The 18,468-nt window shown below is 41.2% G+C and overlaps 1 protein-coding gene across 1 annotated transcript in view; it reads right to left on the bottom strand.

Moving 5' to 3' along the window:
* ABCA4 (ATP binding cassette subfamily A member 4) overlaps positions 1-18,468 on the bottom strand; it is a 153,939-nt gene that overhangs the window by 116,281 nt on the left and 19,190 nt on the right. Inside the window, exons 5-7 of the mRNA XM_029617528.1 lie at positions 14,560-14,676; positions 10,766-10,963; positions 3,474-3,679 (exon numbers count right to left, since the gene is read on the bottom strand). Coding sequence (XP_029473388.1) covers positions 3,474-3,679; positions 10,766-10,963; positions 14,560-14,676 — 521 coding nt within the window. The remainder of the gene's footprint in view (positions 1-3,473; positions 3,680-10,765; positions 10,964-14,559; positions 14,677-18,468) is intronic.

Genomic DNA, 18,468 nt, shown 5'->3' with positions numbered 1-18,468 from the left:
TGCATCAGCCTGAAAATGGTTTTATTTTTCATTTTTCATTTTGATATTTTGTTTTTTTTTATTGTTTTTGTCATGTTTTTTTTTTCCCATTTTGATTTAGTGCATACTAAATCGCATTTGGTGCACACTATTTCAATTTAGTGCACACTGAATGAAAACGAAATGAAAAAACAAAAATATGCATCCCTATAGATCCTAGTTTAGTCATGTCACGTCTTACTGAGAGGCCCAATGTAACAAGGTGTGCTGAGCGCTGTGCACAGTTTTACACATGAATGTTCACACATTTTTCCTGCACAGACTATTCCCAATGCAGTGTGTACTTGTCACTCCGAAAGCCTTAAAACACTACACTTCCTATTAGAAAATGCCTCACCTCAGTCACACATGCAGAACATAAACAGACCTTCACCACATACAGAATAGAGCAACCATAAAGCAGAAATACAAACGTGCAGACACAAACTGAACTGGAAACTTCAAGAAGCCAGACACTCTATGCAGTGCAACAATGAAAAAACAGAACCACCACTATTCCTCAAACATCAAACAATAAAATCAAGAAATAAAATAAATACATAATCATAATACTAAAAACAATAATATTTCAAAAAATCTGATGAATAAAAGATCAAATAATTAAAAACTCATATACAAGTTTTTTGTAAATGTCTCAAACAACAATAAAATATTTCAAAACAGCAGACATAGCAAATAACACCTGAAAAATAAAACTAAAAAGGATTTTAAAAATTCTCACTCTCCATGCCTGGGAACTTTGATTACCAGTCATCTCGAGATTGTCATGAATTAGTGGAAGAGGGATGCACAAACTTTCTCCTCTCTTTCTTATTTACACATACATACATACGCTCCCTCTCAGACAAACCCGCAGGCATCTCCAGCTTTTCTTTGGTTGGGGTCTGCCAGCAGCATCAGGCCCTCATCTTCATTTCAGCTGCTGGCAGGTTGGAATCCACCTGCAGCACCCATTCTCTCTCACACACACACAGCTCCCATTCATACACACGCACACACTGAAGGCAGAGCTCCTCTCTTTCTTTTGCCAGCAACCTTGTAGCCTCTCTCGTTCCTCTGCTGCTGCGTGGCTATTGGGGAGGGGCCGATCGCTGATATTAGCACTGAAGCCAGTTCTGCTGCCTCTTCTGTGCAGGCCCCGCGGTATTAAAAATTTACAGGGCTTCCACTTTCTCCATGATGATCTCGTACATTGTGAGATCGGCATAGAGAAAGTGCTACTCTTGCACATTCCCAAAGATAACATATGCCAATCACTAAAAATAAAAAAAATGATTAAAAACAAATTTTTTTTTTACCTTTACTGTCTGATATTAGTTTTCTAATTGGTTGGTCACAGCCTTTTTCCCCACTTTTCCTTTCTTGGTCTTTTTCCAATTCCTCTCACAGGGTCTCTTTTTTTTTCTGTTTCTACTCTATCCCCACCTGTCTTCTTCTTTTCTTCCCTCAAACACACACTCAGGCTCTCATTCTCAAATTCTGTCTCTCTCTCTCACTCATACACAAATGGGCATAGGCTCTCACACACACAGCTCTCACTCTCAAATGCTCTCTCTCATACATAAATACACACTGTCTCTTCTCATGCTGTCTCTCTCACAAACACACAGGCTCTCATATACATGCTGTCCCTTAAATATACAGGCTCTCACATGCTGTCACACACAGGCTCTCAAACTGTCTCTCTGATCATACAGGCTCTCACTCCCAAACACAGTTCTCAACTCACACTTATACACACACACACACACACTCCCCAAGGCCTCCTCTTTACTGGTCGCCGTAGGATGGGGTCCGCTGCGGCCCTGCTACGATCTCTACTGCTCCTCTGCATGCGGCCGATGCTCTTCCTCCTTCCTGCCCTGCGGCTCTGGCAATGTTTTTCTTCCAGGGCTGCACAGGCAGAAAGGAGAAGGGGCACCTGGACATTAATTTTTTTTTCAGGCCATGGTGGGATGAGCTGCACCATGCCCCGCCAATCAAAGTGACATGGCCCCCACTCCACACCCCAGTATGAAACTACTTCCTACTTTTTCTGCTGCCAGTGGACCAGCTCCACCAGCAACAGAAAAAGCAAAAATCTTCCGCCGCCAGTGGGATTGGATCCACCGGCAGCAACAAGGGCCTCTCCCTGCTCCCGACGCTGCTCCACCAGCTTTACCGCCCTGTGCAATTGCACGGTTTGCACACCCAGTGGCACCAGGCCTGAGGGTGAAGTTAAGTTAGCCAGCTAATTCCAATATTCTGTTAGCTGGATAATTTATCTAGCTAACTCTGGTTATGCCATAGAGCAGTCCTAAAGTTAGCCAGATAAAGTTATACGGCCTTAGATAGTTGAATATATTTAGGAGCACTGCTGTGCTGCTGAATATCCCTGCAAAGTTTACTGGATAAGTTTATCCAGCTAACTTTGCGGGCCAGTCAAGCAATTGAACGTGTACTTCTGTTTGTGCACACAAACTATGTTTTCTATACAGACAACATGTTTTGTGCATATAAATCATATTTTATGCATACTAAACATGTTTTCGGCACACATTTTCAGGTTAGTGCACATTTTTAGCTCCCAGTGCATTAGCCAACCATTAGCTTACTGCATTAGGAGTTTAATTTTTTTTATCATATGCATTAAGAAACTGTATGCTGAATTTCAGTGCATAGTTTTACATCAGTCCCTGTGCTTGGTTCTCATTAGATTGTTAATACTGGCTGGGCAGTCTGGTGCCAGCTCCCCAACAACTGGTCAGGTGTACACCAGGGAATTTTCTCCTCCTTTCAGGCGTATGCCAAGGGAACCTTCTCTTCTGCTTTGTGGTTCTTCCAGTTTTGCACACTAAATCCTAGATTTCAAGGCAGCTGCATCAAAATTAATCATTACAATCAGATATGGTCAGCGAGACAGGGAGACAGTATGTTTGCAGTGCTGTCCCTGAGTTTGCTACCTGAATGTACACTCACTACACATAAGCACAATGTGTATCCCGGTACCATACTTCTCCTACCCTCCAACCTTTGTCTTTTCATATTGCCCCCTTCAAGACTGAGAATAGGGCCATAAGAATATTCCCAGTCAGCACGTGAAGTTCAAGACTCAAAATAATTTTTAAATCCAAGTCATCTCCAATATAAGTAAACGTCCATTGAGAAAATGAATAATGCCATTGAATCGTTTTAATCTCTGCAATGGTTAATGAACATTTCCATTTACTTTATTTCTATTTATTGATAAAATAGCAACATTTAAATGTGCCCACTTTAATATATGGTTGAAAAAGATAAGCACTTTCATGCAGAAGACTACGGTAGTGATAAAAGGAAGAGAGGAATCCCCCAGCCACATTCTATCCTGATTACTCATGCCTGGAGTACCTTCAGCCACAGTTCTGTTTGTTGCTAAAAATCAGAGGCTCGTTTAGAATAAGTGGAAACTTAACCTGTCTTTGATTTTATTCGTTTTCTCCACTGCATCTATATCCATTCGGATCTTGTATTTCACATGAGGAGGGAGCTTGTTTGTCCAGGGGAAAAGGTCAAGAAAGACAATTCCAGCCCAGAATTTGTTTTCCTCCAGCAGATAGAGAGCTTGATGGGTCAGATGAGATTCTTCGGCATGACCTTCAAATTTATCCAGGGTCAAGCACTGCAGATAATCAAAAAAGTTTTAAGCTTTAAGGAATGAAGACGCAAGATGTACAGGAAAACTAAAAATTCCACCTCGTTCTGGCAACGATCACACAACATATCAGTGTTCAACAGTCACACTTTGAGGTAGGGTGCCTCTCCTTTATCTGGTTGGAGTTGACTTTAATAATTTTAGGTTTGAAATAGGTCACACAGTTCAATATATAGTGGCTCACAAATCAGTTCCTTGTCAAGAGTCAGAGTGAAACACCAGAAGCCTCAGGCACAGGCCCCTCCAAATAAAATCATTTCTGGAGACTCTGCAGGCTCAGAATGTGGTCAGGGTCAGACTTGCAACCATATAAATAAAATAATCACTATTCAGCACTAAAACAGACAGACAAGTAAATGTCAGTGAAACAGATTTTATTCCTGAATACAACCAGGGAGCTTCTTGGGTCCTATGGAACCTTGAGTTCAAGACACTTTGTTGTGTATCCTGGGGCAAGTCACTTTATCTTCCTGTGCCTACAGCAACCCAGTTTAAAACAAAGCATTTATCTTAATTGGATTTTCCTGGTCAAAAAATAAATAACAACCTGATTATGCAGAAGACTAGTTTGTTAACTTCTGTTGGTTATGTACACCCTCTGGCTACCCAATTCATTAGTGACGCTGTACAGATTAGGACTGTGTCACTCTTTTTGGTCAGGTCACAGATAGCAGATGCATCTTAAAGTTCATCCCAGTGTATGCCTTTTCATTTACCGTACATGCATTTTTTGCAATCATGAGTTAATTACCTCTGCAAATAATATTCAGTAGTCCAATGAGAAGTTCCAATCATATCATTTTATCAAGCAGAATTTGCTAGAAATGTGCACGAGAACACATTTTTGGTTTGGTTTCTTACTTTGGTTCAGTTGCTGGTTTTAATTCATTTTGTTTGTATCGGTTCCAAAGTTAATGTGTTTATTTCATTATGTCTTTTAATTTGTTTCAATTAAAGTTAATGGAAGAAGCAATGTATCTTGTTTTGGACTCTAACACTGGGACTTTCTATCCGAGTTTAAAGAAACTTGCAATCAGGTGTCAGCAGAAGAGGGAACACTTCAAGACACCAAGCATGGGGAAAAGTGGCACCAGCAGTAGTCAAACAGCCCAAGGCACCATGAAAGGAGCAAAGTGGAACCAACAGTAGCATGAATACGCCAAGGCACAGAAGAGGGGAAAAGGGCACCAACAGTGGCATTATCAGCCCAAAGCATCAAAAGAGGGCAAAGGGCTTCAACAGCAGTGGCAAGGACACCTCAAGGCACTGTGAGAGGGCCAAATCAGCACCAACAGGTGCATGAATATCACAAAGCAATGAGAGAGGGGCAAAACATTACAAGTGGTGACCTGAAGCCAAAGGAAACTCTGAAGGTGTTCTGTAACATTCCTGATGTGCAAATTGATCATTGGGTCTGAGTTTAAGAGCAAAAGACTAATTAAACCATCTAGAAACTGACAGATGGTGAACTTACTGTTCCTTAGGAAGGGCGAAACCAGAGGAATCTCTGGAGAAGGTCCACAGCAGCCCTGAAATAGTTTCCCTACGGCATCAATTGAGGAAAGGGCTAAGGGGGTCAAGTTTGGAGATTGCTGTGCCTTTTCTGATGCTGAATCTTGTAATGGGGAACGGGATGCACAGCATGCTAGGCTCCCCTGAAAGCAATGAAAGAGGAGCAGGGTAGCAGGAAGCAGCGGCATCAACGTTCCAAGGCATTGATTGAGAAAAGGACCAATGAAACAGGAACGGAGGCTTAAACAATACCCCACGACACCAAAAGAACAAGAAAGCAGTGGCAAGTGAGGCAATGACACCCCAAGGCATGGAGAGGGGGCAAAGTGGCAGGAGCAATCCCTTCTTCACTCTTAGGCACTGAGAGAGATGTAGGATATAGCAGGACCAGTGGTAGTAATATTCCAAGGCACTGCAAGAAGGGGAAAGCGTCAGAAAGAAAAGGGTGCCCTAACACCACTGCTCCTACAGCCCAGAGAAGGAAAAACAATAGGAAATAAACAATAGGAAATGAAGGGCTTGATTTAGAAGCAGAATAACTCTTCTTTGGTCTCTTCCGTTCTTTTCACTCTAAACTCTCCCCTGCAAGACAAATTGGCTGAGGCTGGATCAGAGAGCAGAGTAGCTCATTTTTCTTTTTTTGCTTTATCTGCTCCAACCTCTGCCTCACTCAGCCTGTCTCCTGCAGGCTGCCTGATGGAGAGGAGCTGGAGCAGGAAGCCCAGGGCTGTTTCTCTGCTGAATGAGATTGCTTGCATAAACCCTGTATGCCTATGATTAGGAAAGAGGAGCGTCCTGGGGTTGGGTCTAGGGCCAGGGAAGGGGGAGAATGCTGGGATAGGGCTTGGAGATGTGGGGGAGAGTGCTGGAGTCATCCCTGGGTGGATGGGGGAGGACATCGAAAGAGAATATGGGGGGTGTGTAAGAGTGTAGGTGGGAGGACAGAAGAGAGAAAGTTGATGCATGCAATCCCTGCCCCCAAGTCACCCCACAAAAGTTCCCTTGTATTGCCTTCGTACAGAGATGGCTGGGGAAAGGGGTTAGAAGGAGGGGTTTGCAGCTTCAGTCCACATACAAGCACCATGCGCTGGGATTGTAACTGGGCCTGGCAGTGTCCTCTGAAGTGGGGTAAATGCTGATCCTGATTACAACATGAAAAAAATAAGGGATTAGGTTAGATAATTAACCAGCTGTGAAGGAAAAGCAAACAGCTGAGAAGACATGTTGGACTTGTGGCAAACAAAAAGATCTAGTGAATGTATTCTGCTTTGAAGTACCTGTAAAGCAGAATATAAATCAAATAAATAGTGAGAGACTAAACAGTGTGAAAAATGTATAGAACGGGGGGGGGGGGGGGGGGGCGAGTGGATCAGCCGGGCGTTCGGGGAGAGGAGCCTACTGGGCAAAGGGCTTTAGCTAACAGGAACCACAGGCCCTGCAGTAAGGTTGTTGCTTGGTGAGTCCTCTGTGAGAGTGCTGTTGTGGTATGGCAGGTTTGCTAAAAAGGTTCTGAGTGTGTTTTTGTTTTGCATCATAATGTGCCTGCTAGAGGAAGGAGTTTGCATTGCTGTTAATGAGATCAAGAACCTAATTAGCTTAATTTGATGAAAAAAAATCATATAATTCAATAGAAACAAAAAAGGCTCAACATCATCATGGATAAAAGGCACACAATTTCTTTTCAACTCCTACTACTTAACAAGGCAGAGATTACTAATTAGTTGGGTATAGGTCAGGAGTCAATTCTGAGAGAGTTTAAGGATGAAACCCATACAGACCTTTTTGGGATGGTATGACTACTTATAGGTTATCAAGAATAGCATTATGCTTTAAATTTAAAGATCCCCAAACTTTTAACAGTCTCCCAGCTCATGGTGTCATCTCTTGGCTTTAGATGTCAAACTGCTTGGCTACAGCTCTGGAGAAAACAAAGTTGCCCCATGAGACAGTCACTGTATACTCTGTACATGCTGCAGGAGAAAGTCAATCTCTCTATCTGCATCTTTCCTGTAGTCACTGATATACACTAACAGGCCAATGCAATACAGTGAGTGCAGCCTAGCGCTCAGTTTACCGCAGGTTTGGACGCACTACAATAACTCCCCATGCAATAATGGGAATAGTGCATCCAAAACGCACATCCAAACCAGCTCGTAGCTAATGGCACTCATCACATGTAAATGCCACGTAGATGAGGCTATTAGCTATTACCCACGAATGCAAAAAATCACCGTGTGCCCAACACGCACATTTTAATATGCAAAACTTAACGCCAGTCCAGAACTGGTGTTGTCTTCATGTGCCCTAAGCTGCCACAAAAAGCCAAAAATAATGCTTTTCTGTGGCAGTATTTTTGGTTTCCTGTGGTTCCTCCTGTAGTATCATCCTGATACTAAGTAGGAGGAACCTCAGGAAGCAGCATGAAAAAATAAAATTCTTGACTGTGGTCAGGTTAGGCAAACGGACATTTGTTAACTGAGAGTCCGTTTTCCTAACCGGCGCACAGCCACATCTCCTGAGCACCCGATGCCATGGATGTGGCTAGGGACGTTCAATTTATCCCTAGCACATCCTTTTTAGCCTGGAGGTTCATTTGTGTATTTCATCGGGCGCCCAGGAAAGGAGGATGTACGTGCATTTAAAAAAATGCCCAGTTTGGACGCACAATTTTTCATGCTTGGCATTGCATCAGCCTGTGTCTGCTGTAGTGTTAGATTTACCCTGGTGATATACACTATAACTCTCTGACAGTACCAGTGCTCTCTTGCTAGTACCAGTGCAAACCACAGCAAGGACACAGTGACTGCAACTAACTCCTCTAAAGCTAAAGTTTTTTAAAACACGCTTTTTATTAACTCTGAACTTTGAAGCAAGGATCTTCAGACCCTCTGTTAGATCCAACAGAAGGATGACTGAATAAAATTACTGCTCATATTTTCACTTTCATCTAATAATTAATGAAGTCATGACATGAAGCTGCCAGGTGAGATAGGCTGGTTGAAAAAGTGTTTCAACATGTTTGGTCCTGCTTCTTCCTTGTGCCATCCCCAACTGGATCCACTTTTCTGGCTTGAAATTAAATAAAATCCATTGCTTTGCTTCACCCATAAACTTTAATAGCACCAAACCAAAAGAAGTGAAAAAGATTTTTTTTTTTGTGAGCTTCATTATTTCAGTTTAATTGCAACAAACTAAACTAACATCAACTCATCATCATTTTTTTTTCCATTTGTATTCAAATGAATGCACATCCCCTAGTGTTAATCCCCAAACTCATCCCAAAGGTTTTTTTTGGGTGAGTTCCTATTTTAACTAAGGAAAGGAGTATATTTATCTGGCACCTGAACTGACTTGGAAGACAGTCCGTCAACACACTTCAGAGGATGCCAAGAGACCAAGATGTTTGATCTTATCTTTTTGATTATCTGTTGCAGGTCAGCACCCAACAGTTGCTCCACATCAAAGACCCTATAAACAACATGTTATTTTGCTGGCAGACAGCTGTACATTTAAAGACCGCTTTGTTTTAAGTTTTCCTCCAGCTGCACGGAATTATACATTGCTGTGCTTTAATAGGAGAAAACCGGGACAGGCACGTAGATTACTATGTTAACACTACAGTCAAAAACCCTTAAGCCTGATCTTCAACACGTGCTATGATGTTTCCCAACAGCCAACAAAACATAAAAATACTTCAACTGGTACAATTAAGAAGGGAAGAAGGAAAAAATATAGGGCTGATCCAGAGACTCAGTGGCACTGCTGGGCACTGCCATGCAGAGGATCTGGGGTTCAGTTCCCTGTTCAGGTCATCAGCTCTGCATGTGGTTAGGGCTGGGGCTGTTTCAGAGACAGGAGTCTACAGCCTATGGAGGAGAAAGGGTAATGGTCATCCTGCAATGACAGCACCTCCCAGCCAAATTCAGGACCCATGATTGCAGGGTTCCAGGAGGAGACTTGTTACATGCCCCTCCCCCCCCAGCTGAGGACTAAGCTAGCAGACTCGAGTGGAAAGAGGATATAAAATAGGGGAAACAACCCTAGTAGTTATGAATAAAGGCTGAATCCCACACCATGTTCTGACTGAAGCTCAGAGAAGCAGAGGTGAAACGAATGGGCCCAAAAAAGAAAAAAAAAAATCAAAAAAAGAAAACATTTTGGTTGAACATTTTTGTTTGATAAATTAGGATTTATGCCTCCCAAGTCTCAGCTAATCATGCAGGGTATTTCTGTTGTATGTGTTGCTGTTATTAAACTTTATTACATCATCTAACAATACCCATTATTTAAGCCAAAGCAAAGTTCTCAGCATAAAGGTGTAATACTGAGGGTCTGAGCTACAGACAATGCTTTTTTTCTATGAGGGTTACAATGTTTGCATTTTTTTTATCCTTTATCTCCTTGTACTGCAGACAAAGCCAAGCCAATCAACATCCTGACAATGCTTTGCGTACATTGCAGGAGAGTATCAGAAGAGTCATTCAGACCTGGGCAAGGAAGCCTGGCCTTTATGCATCTATTTAAACTAGTCATAGATTTAGATCGGCACCGCTATTCTCCTCACTGGGAGGAACCTCCCTGGGTCCTACTGTGCTCATGACATTCTGAGACTGAGTTTGGTTTCTTAGAGAATGGAAAGGATAGAACCAGTTAATCAGAAGCCAGTTTGTCTGATAATATAAACTCACTGAACTGTTCTTTTTCTCATACTGTCATGATCAGACAATTGCCCTTGTAGTATTGTCAGCCATCCTTGACTTCAGTTTGGAGCAGTTGTTGTCCTGCACAATTACTGCGTGGTAATCCCTGCTTACAATGATGGAATCAATTTTTCTGCACAGACTCTGGAGAAAATCACTGTAGAAAAGAAACTGTCATTGCTATAAAGAGAGCTACAGGATGTTTTTATTGAAGGAGATGCAAAAGTAATTTTGTGCCAAATTTCTAAACTATTTTCTCGTATTCCATTTCTTGCTTCTATGTGATTAAGTCTCTTTCAGCTCCAGGACGTCTGTCCTCAGTATCATGCCTGTGTTACTGGTGAAAGTGTCATTAAGGCCTTCTCACACAACTTGCCAAGTTAAATGTCTAACACAAACACAGACACACACACACACAACCCTTCTACCAGCTCAGGCACCACAATCTTCCAGTTACAGAAGAATCACCACCGTTTCCCTCAGTAGCCTGCTCAGAAGCGTGAGTTAAGAAGCTGTTTCTATTAACACCTAGCTCACCTTCCTTTCCAGAGGCTGTAAGTATGGCCTCCAGAATTTCTATGCTTTGAAGTAGGAGTCAGTCCTAAGCTTCGGATCACTGAACTGGTCCCCACCCCCAAATATATTGATAGAGGGACAATAAGGCATTTCTTCTACTAATATCCCTCCAAGAACTTGCAGATAAATAAAGAGGGTTTTTTGACTGGAGCATTTGACACTTAAAGTCAGTAGTTTTCAGTCAAGGTGAAGCAGATATTTCAGGGACAATTTCAGGTTTCACTTCATTCTGCACATATTGCACATTCCAGCTACAAGGTCTCACCTCCATATAACGATTTAACAAATGCACAAGGTGATCTGTGAGATTGAACACGTTTCGCCAGTCAAAGTTCACCAGGTCATCTGGCCGGTCATCTGGATGTCCATTGTAAAAGAAGTTTATCACGTCATCAGCGGTTAAGCTGTCATCACCAAGCTGTCTGGTTAGGAAATCTTTCATTGTTGGGTTCTTCAGGGTGCCCTAAAATCATAAGATGGTGTCATTTCCTAAACAATACCACTTTCATTCTATGCTGAGCTACTGCTTACCAGAATCACCGTAACTGCAATATTCACCTTAATTAGGACTCTGGAATATGATATTCTAAAACAGAGAGGTCAATAAAAACCGTGTTTAGCTAAGTTCTATGACTCAGCCAAAGACTGGGATTTGAAAATTCGTGCTGGCTGCCCACCTCCAAGCAGGGCCGGTGCAAGGGGATTAGGCACGTTCTGCCTTGTGTCCGCCCCCTCTTCTTTGGTGCCGTCGCTTGCGGTCCCACACGGATCACACCCCCTAATGGTCAGCGTCCTAGGCCTAGTACTTCCATCGACCTTGCCTCCAAGTGATCCGGCTAAAAACTTAGCCAGATAACTTGGAATTATTCTGGGTACATTTTGAGGTGGAGTTAAAAGGTAGCCGGATAACTTAGCTGGCTAAATCTGGTTGAGTTGTAGAGTAGTCCTAAGCTTAATTGGCTATATGGCCCCTCCCTTGGTCCGGAATATGAATTACCCCCTATGCTTGGGATGGAGAGAACCACATGAGAAATTATATTTGCTAATATGATTTATCTTCAGGTTCATAGCCCGAGTGAGGGAAGAGACAGGGTCCCGGTCACTCTGACACCACAATTCTGTGCTCTGCCCAAACAACCTCTCACTTGTGGCTCCAAAGACCAGATAAAATCATCACACCAGAATAAAACAGTAATTAACTCTTTTACTAGTATTATGTAAGTAGACAGTAAATCCAACCAGAACATCAAATGGGAAAAGTACAGTAGTGAAGTATAATATCAACTTGCAGTTTTCTTATTTTATATCAAGCACTACAAAAATAACTGGATATGGCCTGTTAGCCAGGATAACCGATACTCATATGGAGAGCAAAAAAAACCCAAAAACAATAGGGAATGCTAAGAGAGAAAGGTGATGCAGGGGAGGCAGTGAAGTGCACAGCTTTAAACAATTCTTTACCCCTGAGTACTCAAAAAGGGGGGGGGGGGGACAGATCCAACCTAATGTCACCAGTTTGTAAAGTGAAATGTGTGTACCCTGTCCCAAACACAAAATTGTGGGGGGAAAAACAATAAAAAAAAAATGAAGTCCCTCTTGGTAGAGCTGGCTAGATGACAAACCAAATAGAAGAGCATTGCAGAAGGGCGCCCACAATGATAAGGGGCATGGAACGGCTGCCCTATGAGGAAAGGCTAAAGAGGTTAGGGCTGTTCAGTTTTTGAGAAGAGACAACTGAGGGGGGATATGATAGAAGTCTACTAAATCATGTAAGGACTTGAACAGGTTAAATGTTCTCCTAGCATTCCTTTTGTCTCCTCCTCTGCTGACTATGTAGTACTGTTCTCTGGTCAGGCTGAACAGGTCAGCCCTTTTCCCAACTCGTTAACACTGTGAGTGCTGGATGCTGGTACTTTCATACATTTGTCATTTTGCAGGAGAGCAGACAGGGTTTTTTTTAAATGTATTTTTATATTCCTTCACCTTGACTGCAGCGGCTTGCAGTTTGCAGGGTTGAAAACCCTTTGCTGGCAGGTCCTAAACACATCACTCAGATCCAGACGCAGCTTAGCCACATTCTAAGGCTCCAACACAAAAGCTCATTGGAGAAGGAACCTCGTTTATAGTAGCTTGCTACAAATATATTCAGTGGCGCAGCCATCCCACTGAATATTTCAGATAAGCTAAACATACATTTATTCAACCAACTTTGCTGGCTGGATTACAGCTGAAAATGGACCCCCTCTCTAAGTTTCTCAATCTGGTTCTCAGAGACCACTCATACACTCTAGGGTGCATGATAATCACAATGAATATATGCAAGATATATTTGCACATATTAGAGGCAGCTTATATAAATGTATCTCGTGCATATTCTTTGTGGATATCCTCAAAACTGGACTGGCTAGGTAACCCCTAGGACTTGGTTAAGAGGCAATGCTCTAAAAATTGCTTTATTTAATATTTTCAAACAACTTTCTTGGGAGGGAGAAGGAATCTGTCTTGATGGGACCATATTGGTTCATGGTTCATGCTCTTCAGGTTAATGATGTAGATCCACTGGTTTAGATTAGACGTTAATTTCCTTTGCTTTATATAGAGATATTTCTCACATTTCAGAAAAGTCAATAAAGGGCCAATTCGTGCAAATGATGCAGCTATGTATTAACCATGAGATTTTGCAGTTCTTACAGGCAACACCTTCATCAGCTAAGATCATCGTGGCAGCAGAAGTAGTATGAAGAAACCCCTAGTTGTCTTCCAGTTGTATGTCTGGAACCCTGCTGTAATGTCTAGATGGGCAATTATAAAAGCCTCTTGATTTGTAATTTATCTCTGGGTTATACTTTGCTAAACAGGAACAAACTATGACAGCAGATATGGACCATAAGACCCATCCAACTTGCCCAGTTTCATTCCTGGTGCAATGTCACATTAGACACCAGCTGATCTCCTATTTTTCTCTTGCTTCTTTGCAACTAGGGTTCCTCTGCTCATGCCTTGTCTTCTTGAATTCAGTTACTGTTTTGTCTGTACCACCTTCCTTGGAAGGCCATTCCTTGAGTCCACCATAAGTTTTATGAAGAGACATTTTCTAATGCTGCTCCTCAGTCTGCCTCCTTTCAGATTCATACTGTGATCTCTTGTTGTAGAGCCTTCTTTGCTCTGATAAGGTTTGCTTCTTGTGCATTATTTAAACCCGGCATATACTGAAGGTGGTGAACAGGTATACTAGAATTGCTGCACTTTGGGTGACAATATTACTTTTTGTCATATCCCCCGAGACAGGGAATGTTCCTTCTTTATCACACCCTATTATTTTAAAACTTAAAATCTAGCTGTTTCTGGTGACTCCAAAATGTATTATATGTTCATCAGTGTGTATTTCTTCTTTATAGCATATGCTAATTAAAAAAGCTCATCATCCTCACCTACAACGTATTTCAGGTGCTAATGTTTATTTATCAGAGCATGTTTGGCGTAATGTTATGATAGCAATCACATTTCATATGACAAATCTAATACATTTATAAGGGTGGCAGTACCGAATGTGCCACTGCTACCATCTGCCCGTCTCTTTCAGAAGCCTCTGCAAAACAGGGAATTCTCTTCTATAATTTTTGCTTAAAATACAATACATCTATCATAAGCTGACAAGCTACAGATCATTCACATTCTAGTAGATAAAGAGCGTGAAATGGTTTGAATGTCATCTAGAAATTATGGCAGGGTTCCAGACACACAACTTTATACTGCTTCTGCCGCCACAGTGATCCTGGCAGTTGAAGGTTTTGCTTGTAAATGCAGCAGAATCTTGTGGTCAATATGCAGCTGCTTAATTTGTATGAATTGGCCCTTCACTGACTTTACTGGATATGTAACATCTGTACACACAGCAAAGAAAATTACCTTTGAATCTAAACCCAGCAGACCTATGCCATTAACCTGAAGGACCTGCAGTTCCAGATATACTGTAGCCACTCATGTGCAATCAATGTGAAAGGCCACTCATGTGCAATCAATGTGAAAGGCTAGGAAAGAAGTCGGGATCGAACTTACTCGGATTATGCTCATTTGCACGCTGTTTTGGAAGAAGTGCCATAGCTGAGGTCCCACTTCTTCCCAGGTTTTGCCAAGCTTCCTGAGTCGCTCCAGCTGCTCAAATGTAGAATTTGCCTGCAAATATAAAAAATAAATTATAATTAAAAAAAAAAAAGATCAGTTGGCTATGAACCCATTGAAATTAAATGTTATGTACTTGTTCATTCCCATATTTTTATCTTCCTCACACACACACACACACTCCAGCCCCACCTGCCTTCACTTTGTCTTCAGCTCAGGTATCTTAGCCATCTCATCTGGCTGAAAGGGCAGGATGAAGCTCTCTCTCTCTCTCTCTCTCTCTGAAACCTGAGACTGTTGTTCTTGGTTAGATAACAGGTGCAACTTTTTTTTTTTTTTTTTTTTTTTTTTTAAGACTTAGATTTAAACTGGCGTTTCTTTCTCCAGATGCCAAATTCATTATCTTACCATCCCTTGGATTAAGCAACCCAAGACCCCATATTGTAAAGTACATTACTACTGCTGGGCAAGCCCAGACAGTTTTACTTTTTAAATATTTTAAGAGAATTCATATCATCCATTTACTCTGTTTCTACTTTATTGACAATGTTTTAGGCCTGCCATGAGAGGTGGGGAAAGCCAGCACTCTAACGGATTCTAAACATGCTTGGGACAAATATTGAAGGCAATGGTAGGGCAGAGAGGTTAGGTGAAAGACATGAGCGGCAGTGGGGGTGTCTGTTTAACTATAGGAATGTATATGTTCAACTTTTCAAAGTTGTAGAGACTCAGAGAGGAAGACAACTGGGCAGACTGAATGAGCCAATTAATCCTTATTGGCCATCATGTACTATGTTACTATGTAATTAAACCACTCATGGTATTGTTTTATATACTTGATTTTCTAAGCATTTTCTATTTTACAAAAAAAACCCCTAAAGATCCATATTTAAATGTGGATCTTTAGGGGTATAATAATGGCATAAAACAATGACATAAAACAAAAATATGAATCCATTGGGTTCCATCAGGATCCATCAGATAACCAAAAATTTCTGAATGTTTAGGCATGGGCTCTATTCAATGTAATGCAACCCCCCTGCTAGGGGCACATAAAATAAAAAGAATACACGTAACATTAGAACCAAACCAAGAAGATAACAGCAAACTTAGATAAAAAGAAAAACAAGGATAAATACCCGTATGATCCTCAGTATATAGTCCACAGAAGGGGGAGATTATACAGAAGAAAGTAAGAAATAGAAAAAAATGAAACTTTTAAAAGAGTCCTGATGCTGGAGGTTTATGATCCCAGGCCAGCACCAAGCCTGTGGTTTCATAAAAAAGGTTGGGTAAGATGGACTGGATATATATGCATGCCTTACTCCCCTTTATAGGTCATCCAGCTGCATACACTTACTTAAAGAAATAACACATCTGTATGGGAAAACTTATGAGGAGAGGCTGAAGGATCTAAATATGTACACCCTGGAAGAGAGGAGGTGCAGGGGAGATATCATGCAGACCTTCAAATACCTTGAAAGGTTTTAATGATGCACAAACTTCAAACCTATGTAAAGATTATCCTTTGCAGCAGAACCATCCATCCATAATGAAAATGGTAAAGGTAAAGCAGCAGATGTTAAATACAATAAAGATATATCTATAGTCTCAAATTTTGACCAGGGATACAGTAACACAGTAGATGTTGGCAGATAAGGATTATTTGGTTCACCTAGTCTGCCTGGATGCCCCTTCTATACTACTCTAGCTAAGGGTGACGTCCACCTGTCAAGCTTTGCAAGCTTCTTCACTTTCACTGTTCTAGTCATGACCTTCATATCTTTTCTTACCCTTATCTTTAGCATAGTTGCTGGGGATTATCTGCCAGCTGTCAACCATATAAACTTGACCGTCTGCACAATATCACTCCCTTGGCCTAGCTAAGAAGTGTATGCTATTGCCACCTCACTCCACTCCTAATTATATCTAAGAATGTATCAAAGCTTTATGCCATTTCATGTTAAATGACCTTGCATTCTCTTCTTGGGCACTTGATGCAGCCATACAATAGATTGCAAGTTAACTTTGTCTTCTCCCCATTTTGGCCTTTTAATGTTCCATGTGAGTTTATTTTATTGCTCTTATTATATCTCCTTTCAAAGCAAATGCAAGCATTTTACAATAAAAAAAAATTTCTCAACAAGAAAAAGCAAAAAAGTATAACAATATAAAACAATCATAATGCAACATAAAATCAAACCTAAAAACTAAAGAATTCAGTAACAATCATAACATAGTTATGTTCAGAACTGTAAAATCAACTAATGAAATAAAATCAACGAATGTTAAAAGCCTGTCTTAAAGTCAAATTTAGTTTCTTTCCTGAACTTGCTGTAATTCTACTCAAAACGAACAAAACTTGGGATTGCATTCCACAATAAAGGTGCTTGATAGGAAAAAGATGAATGACGAGTAAATTCAAACCTAATTTCATAAGGTGGAGAGAGCTTCTGAAATTACTGCTGAGAAGCTTGCAGAGATCTCAATGGGGCATACGGAGCAAACAAAATTGTCAAGTTGTGTAGATGATTACTATATAGCGCTTTGAAAACAAGGTGCAAGATATTAAATTTAATCCTTGCTAAAATAGGAAGCCAATGAAGTTTTTCCAATACTGCGTTAATCTGATCAAACTTTCTTAAATGTAAATCAATTTGTCAGCTGTGTTCTGTAATAGCTGAAGATGTCCAAGAAAGGTAAGCAACAAACCCTGACATAGGATGTTGCGAGTCAGTTCTTGACAGAACAAGACTATGCAATAGTGCATGATTGGCCAACTCTAGTCCTCGAGAGCCACAAACAGGCCAAGCTTTCAGCCTATCCATAATGAATATGCATGAGATAAATTTGCATCCACTCCCTCCATTATATGCCCATCTATCTCATGCATATTAAGAACAGAAGAACATAAGAAATTGCCATGCTGGGTCAGACCAAGGGTCAATCAAGCCCAGCATCCTGTTTCCAACAGAGGCCAAAAACCAGGCCACAAGAACCTGGCAATTACCCAAACACTAAGAAGATCCCATGCTACTGCTGCAATTAATAGCAGTGGCTATTCCCTAAGTAAACTTGATTAATAGCAGTTAATGGACTTCTCCTCCAAGAACTTAGCCAAACCTTTTTTGAACCCAGCTACACTAACTGCTCTAACCACACCCTCTGGCAACAAATTCCAGAGCTTAATTGTGCGTTGAGTGAAAAAGAACCTTCTCCAATTAGTCTTAAATGTGCTACTTGCTAACTTCATGGAATGGGGCCCATTATGGATATCCTGAAAACCTGGCCTGGCTTTGGCTCTTGAGGACCAGAGTTGGCCACCCCTCCACTAATGTGCAGACATCATGAGGTTCAAGAAAGGATTTCATTTGATGAATAAATCATAGATGAGAAAATAAAGGCCAAATCACAGATGATATTTGAGTACTGAAGACTGGCATCAGTCTTTACACCAAGAACTGAGAATGACTCAGATGGAATGATCTGCCATACAAGGATTTCTGATCAGGAGCTTGGCTTTCCTGGTAATTTACAGAGCTTCAGATTTTTCGGGATTTACCTTGAGTTTCTGATCCTTTAGCCACAGAGCTATTGCATCAGGACAGATAGACGGTATATAAAAATAAATAAATAAATAAAAGAGTTGAATCTGTCCAGTTTCTTCACAGAATTGCACTGGAGATAAGCTGGATATTGTCAGCAAATAAAAAGTGCTAAAGCCCTTACTCTGAATAAGAGTGGCTAAGCGGGATAGATAGAGATTAGTCCACCACGCAAGATCCCTCCCCCACCCCCTCCCACACACACCTGCTCCTATCACTGCCTTCTGTGTCTGTCCCAAGG

This window comes from Rhinatrema bivittatum, chromosome 10 (assembly GCF_901001135.1).
Source record: "Rhinatrema bivittatum chromosome 10, aRhiBiv1.1, whole genome shotgun sequence".
NCBI lineage: Eukaryota > Metazoa > Chordata > Amphibia > Gymnophiona > Rhinatrematidae > Rhinatrema > Rhinatrema bivittatum.
This window is presented reverse-complemented; position numbering and strand designations above follow the sequence as displayed.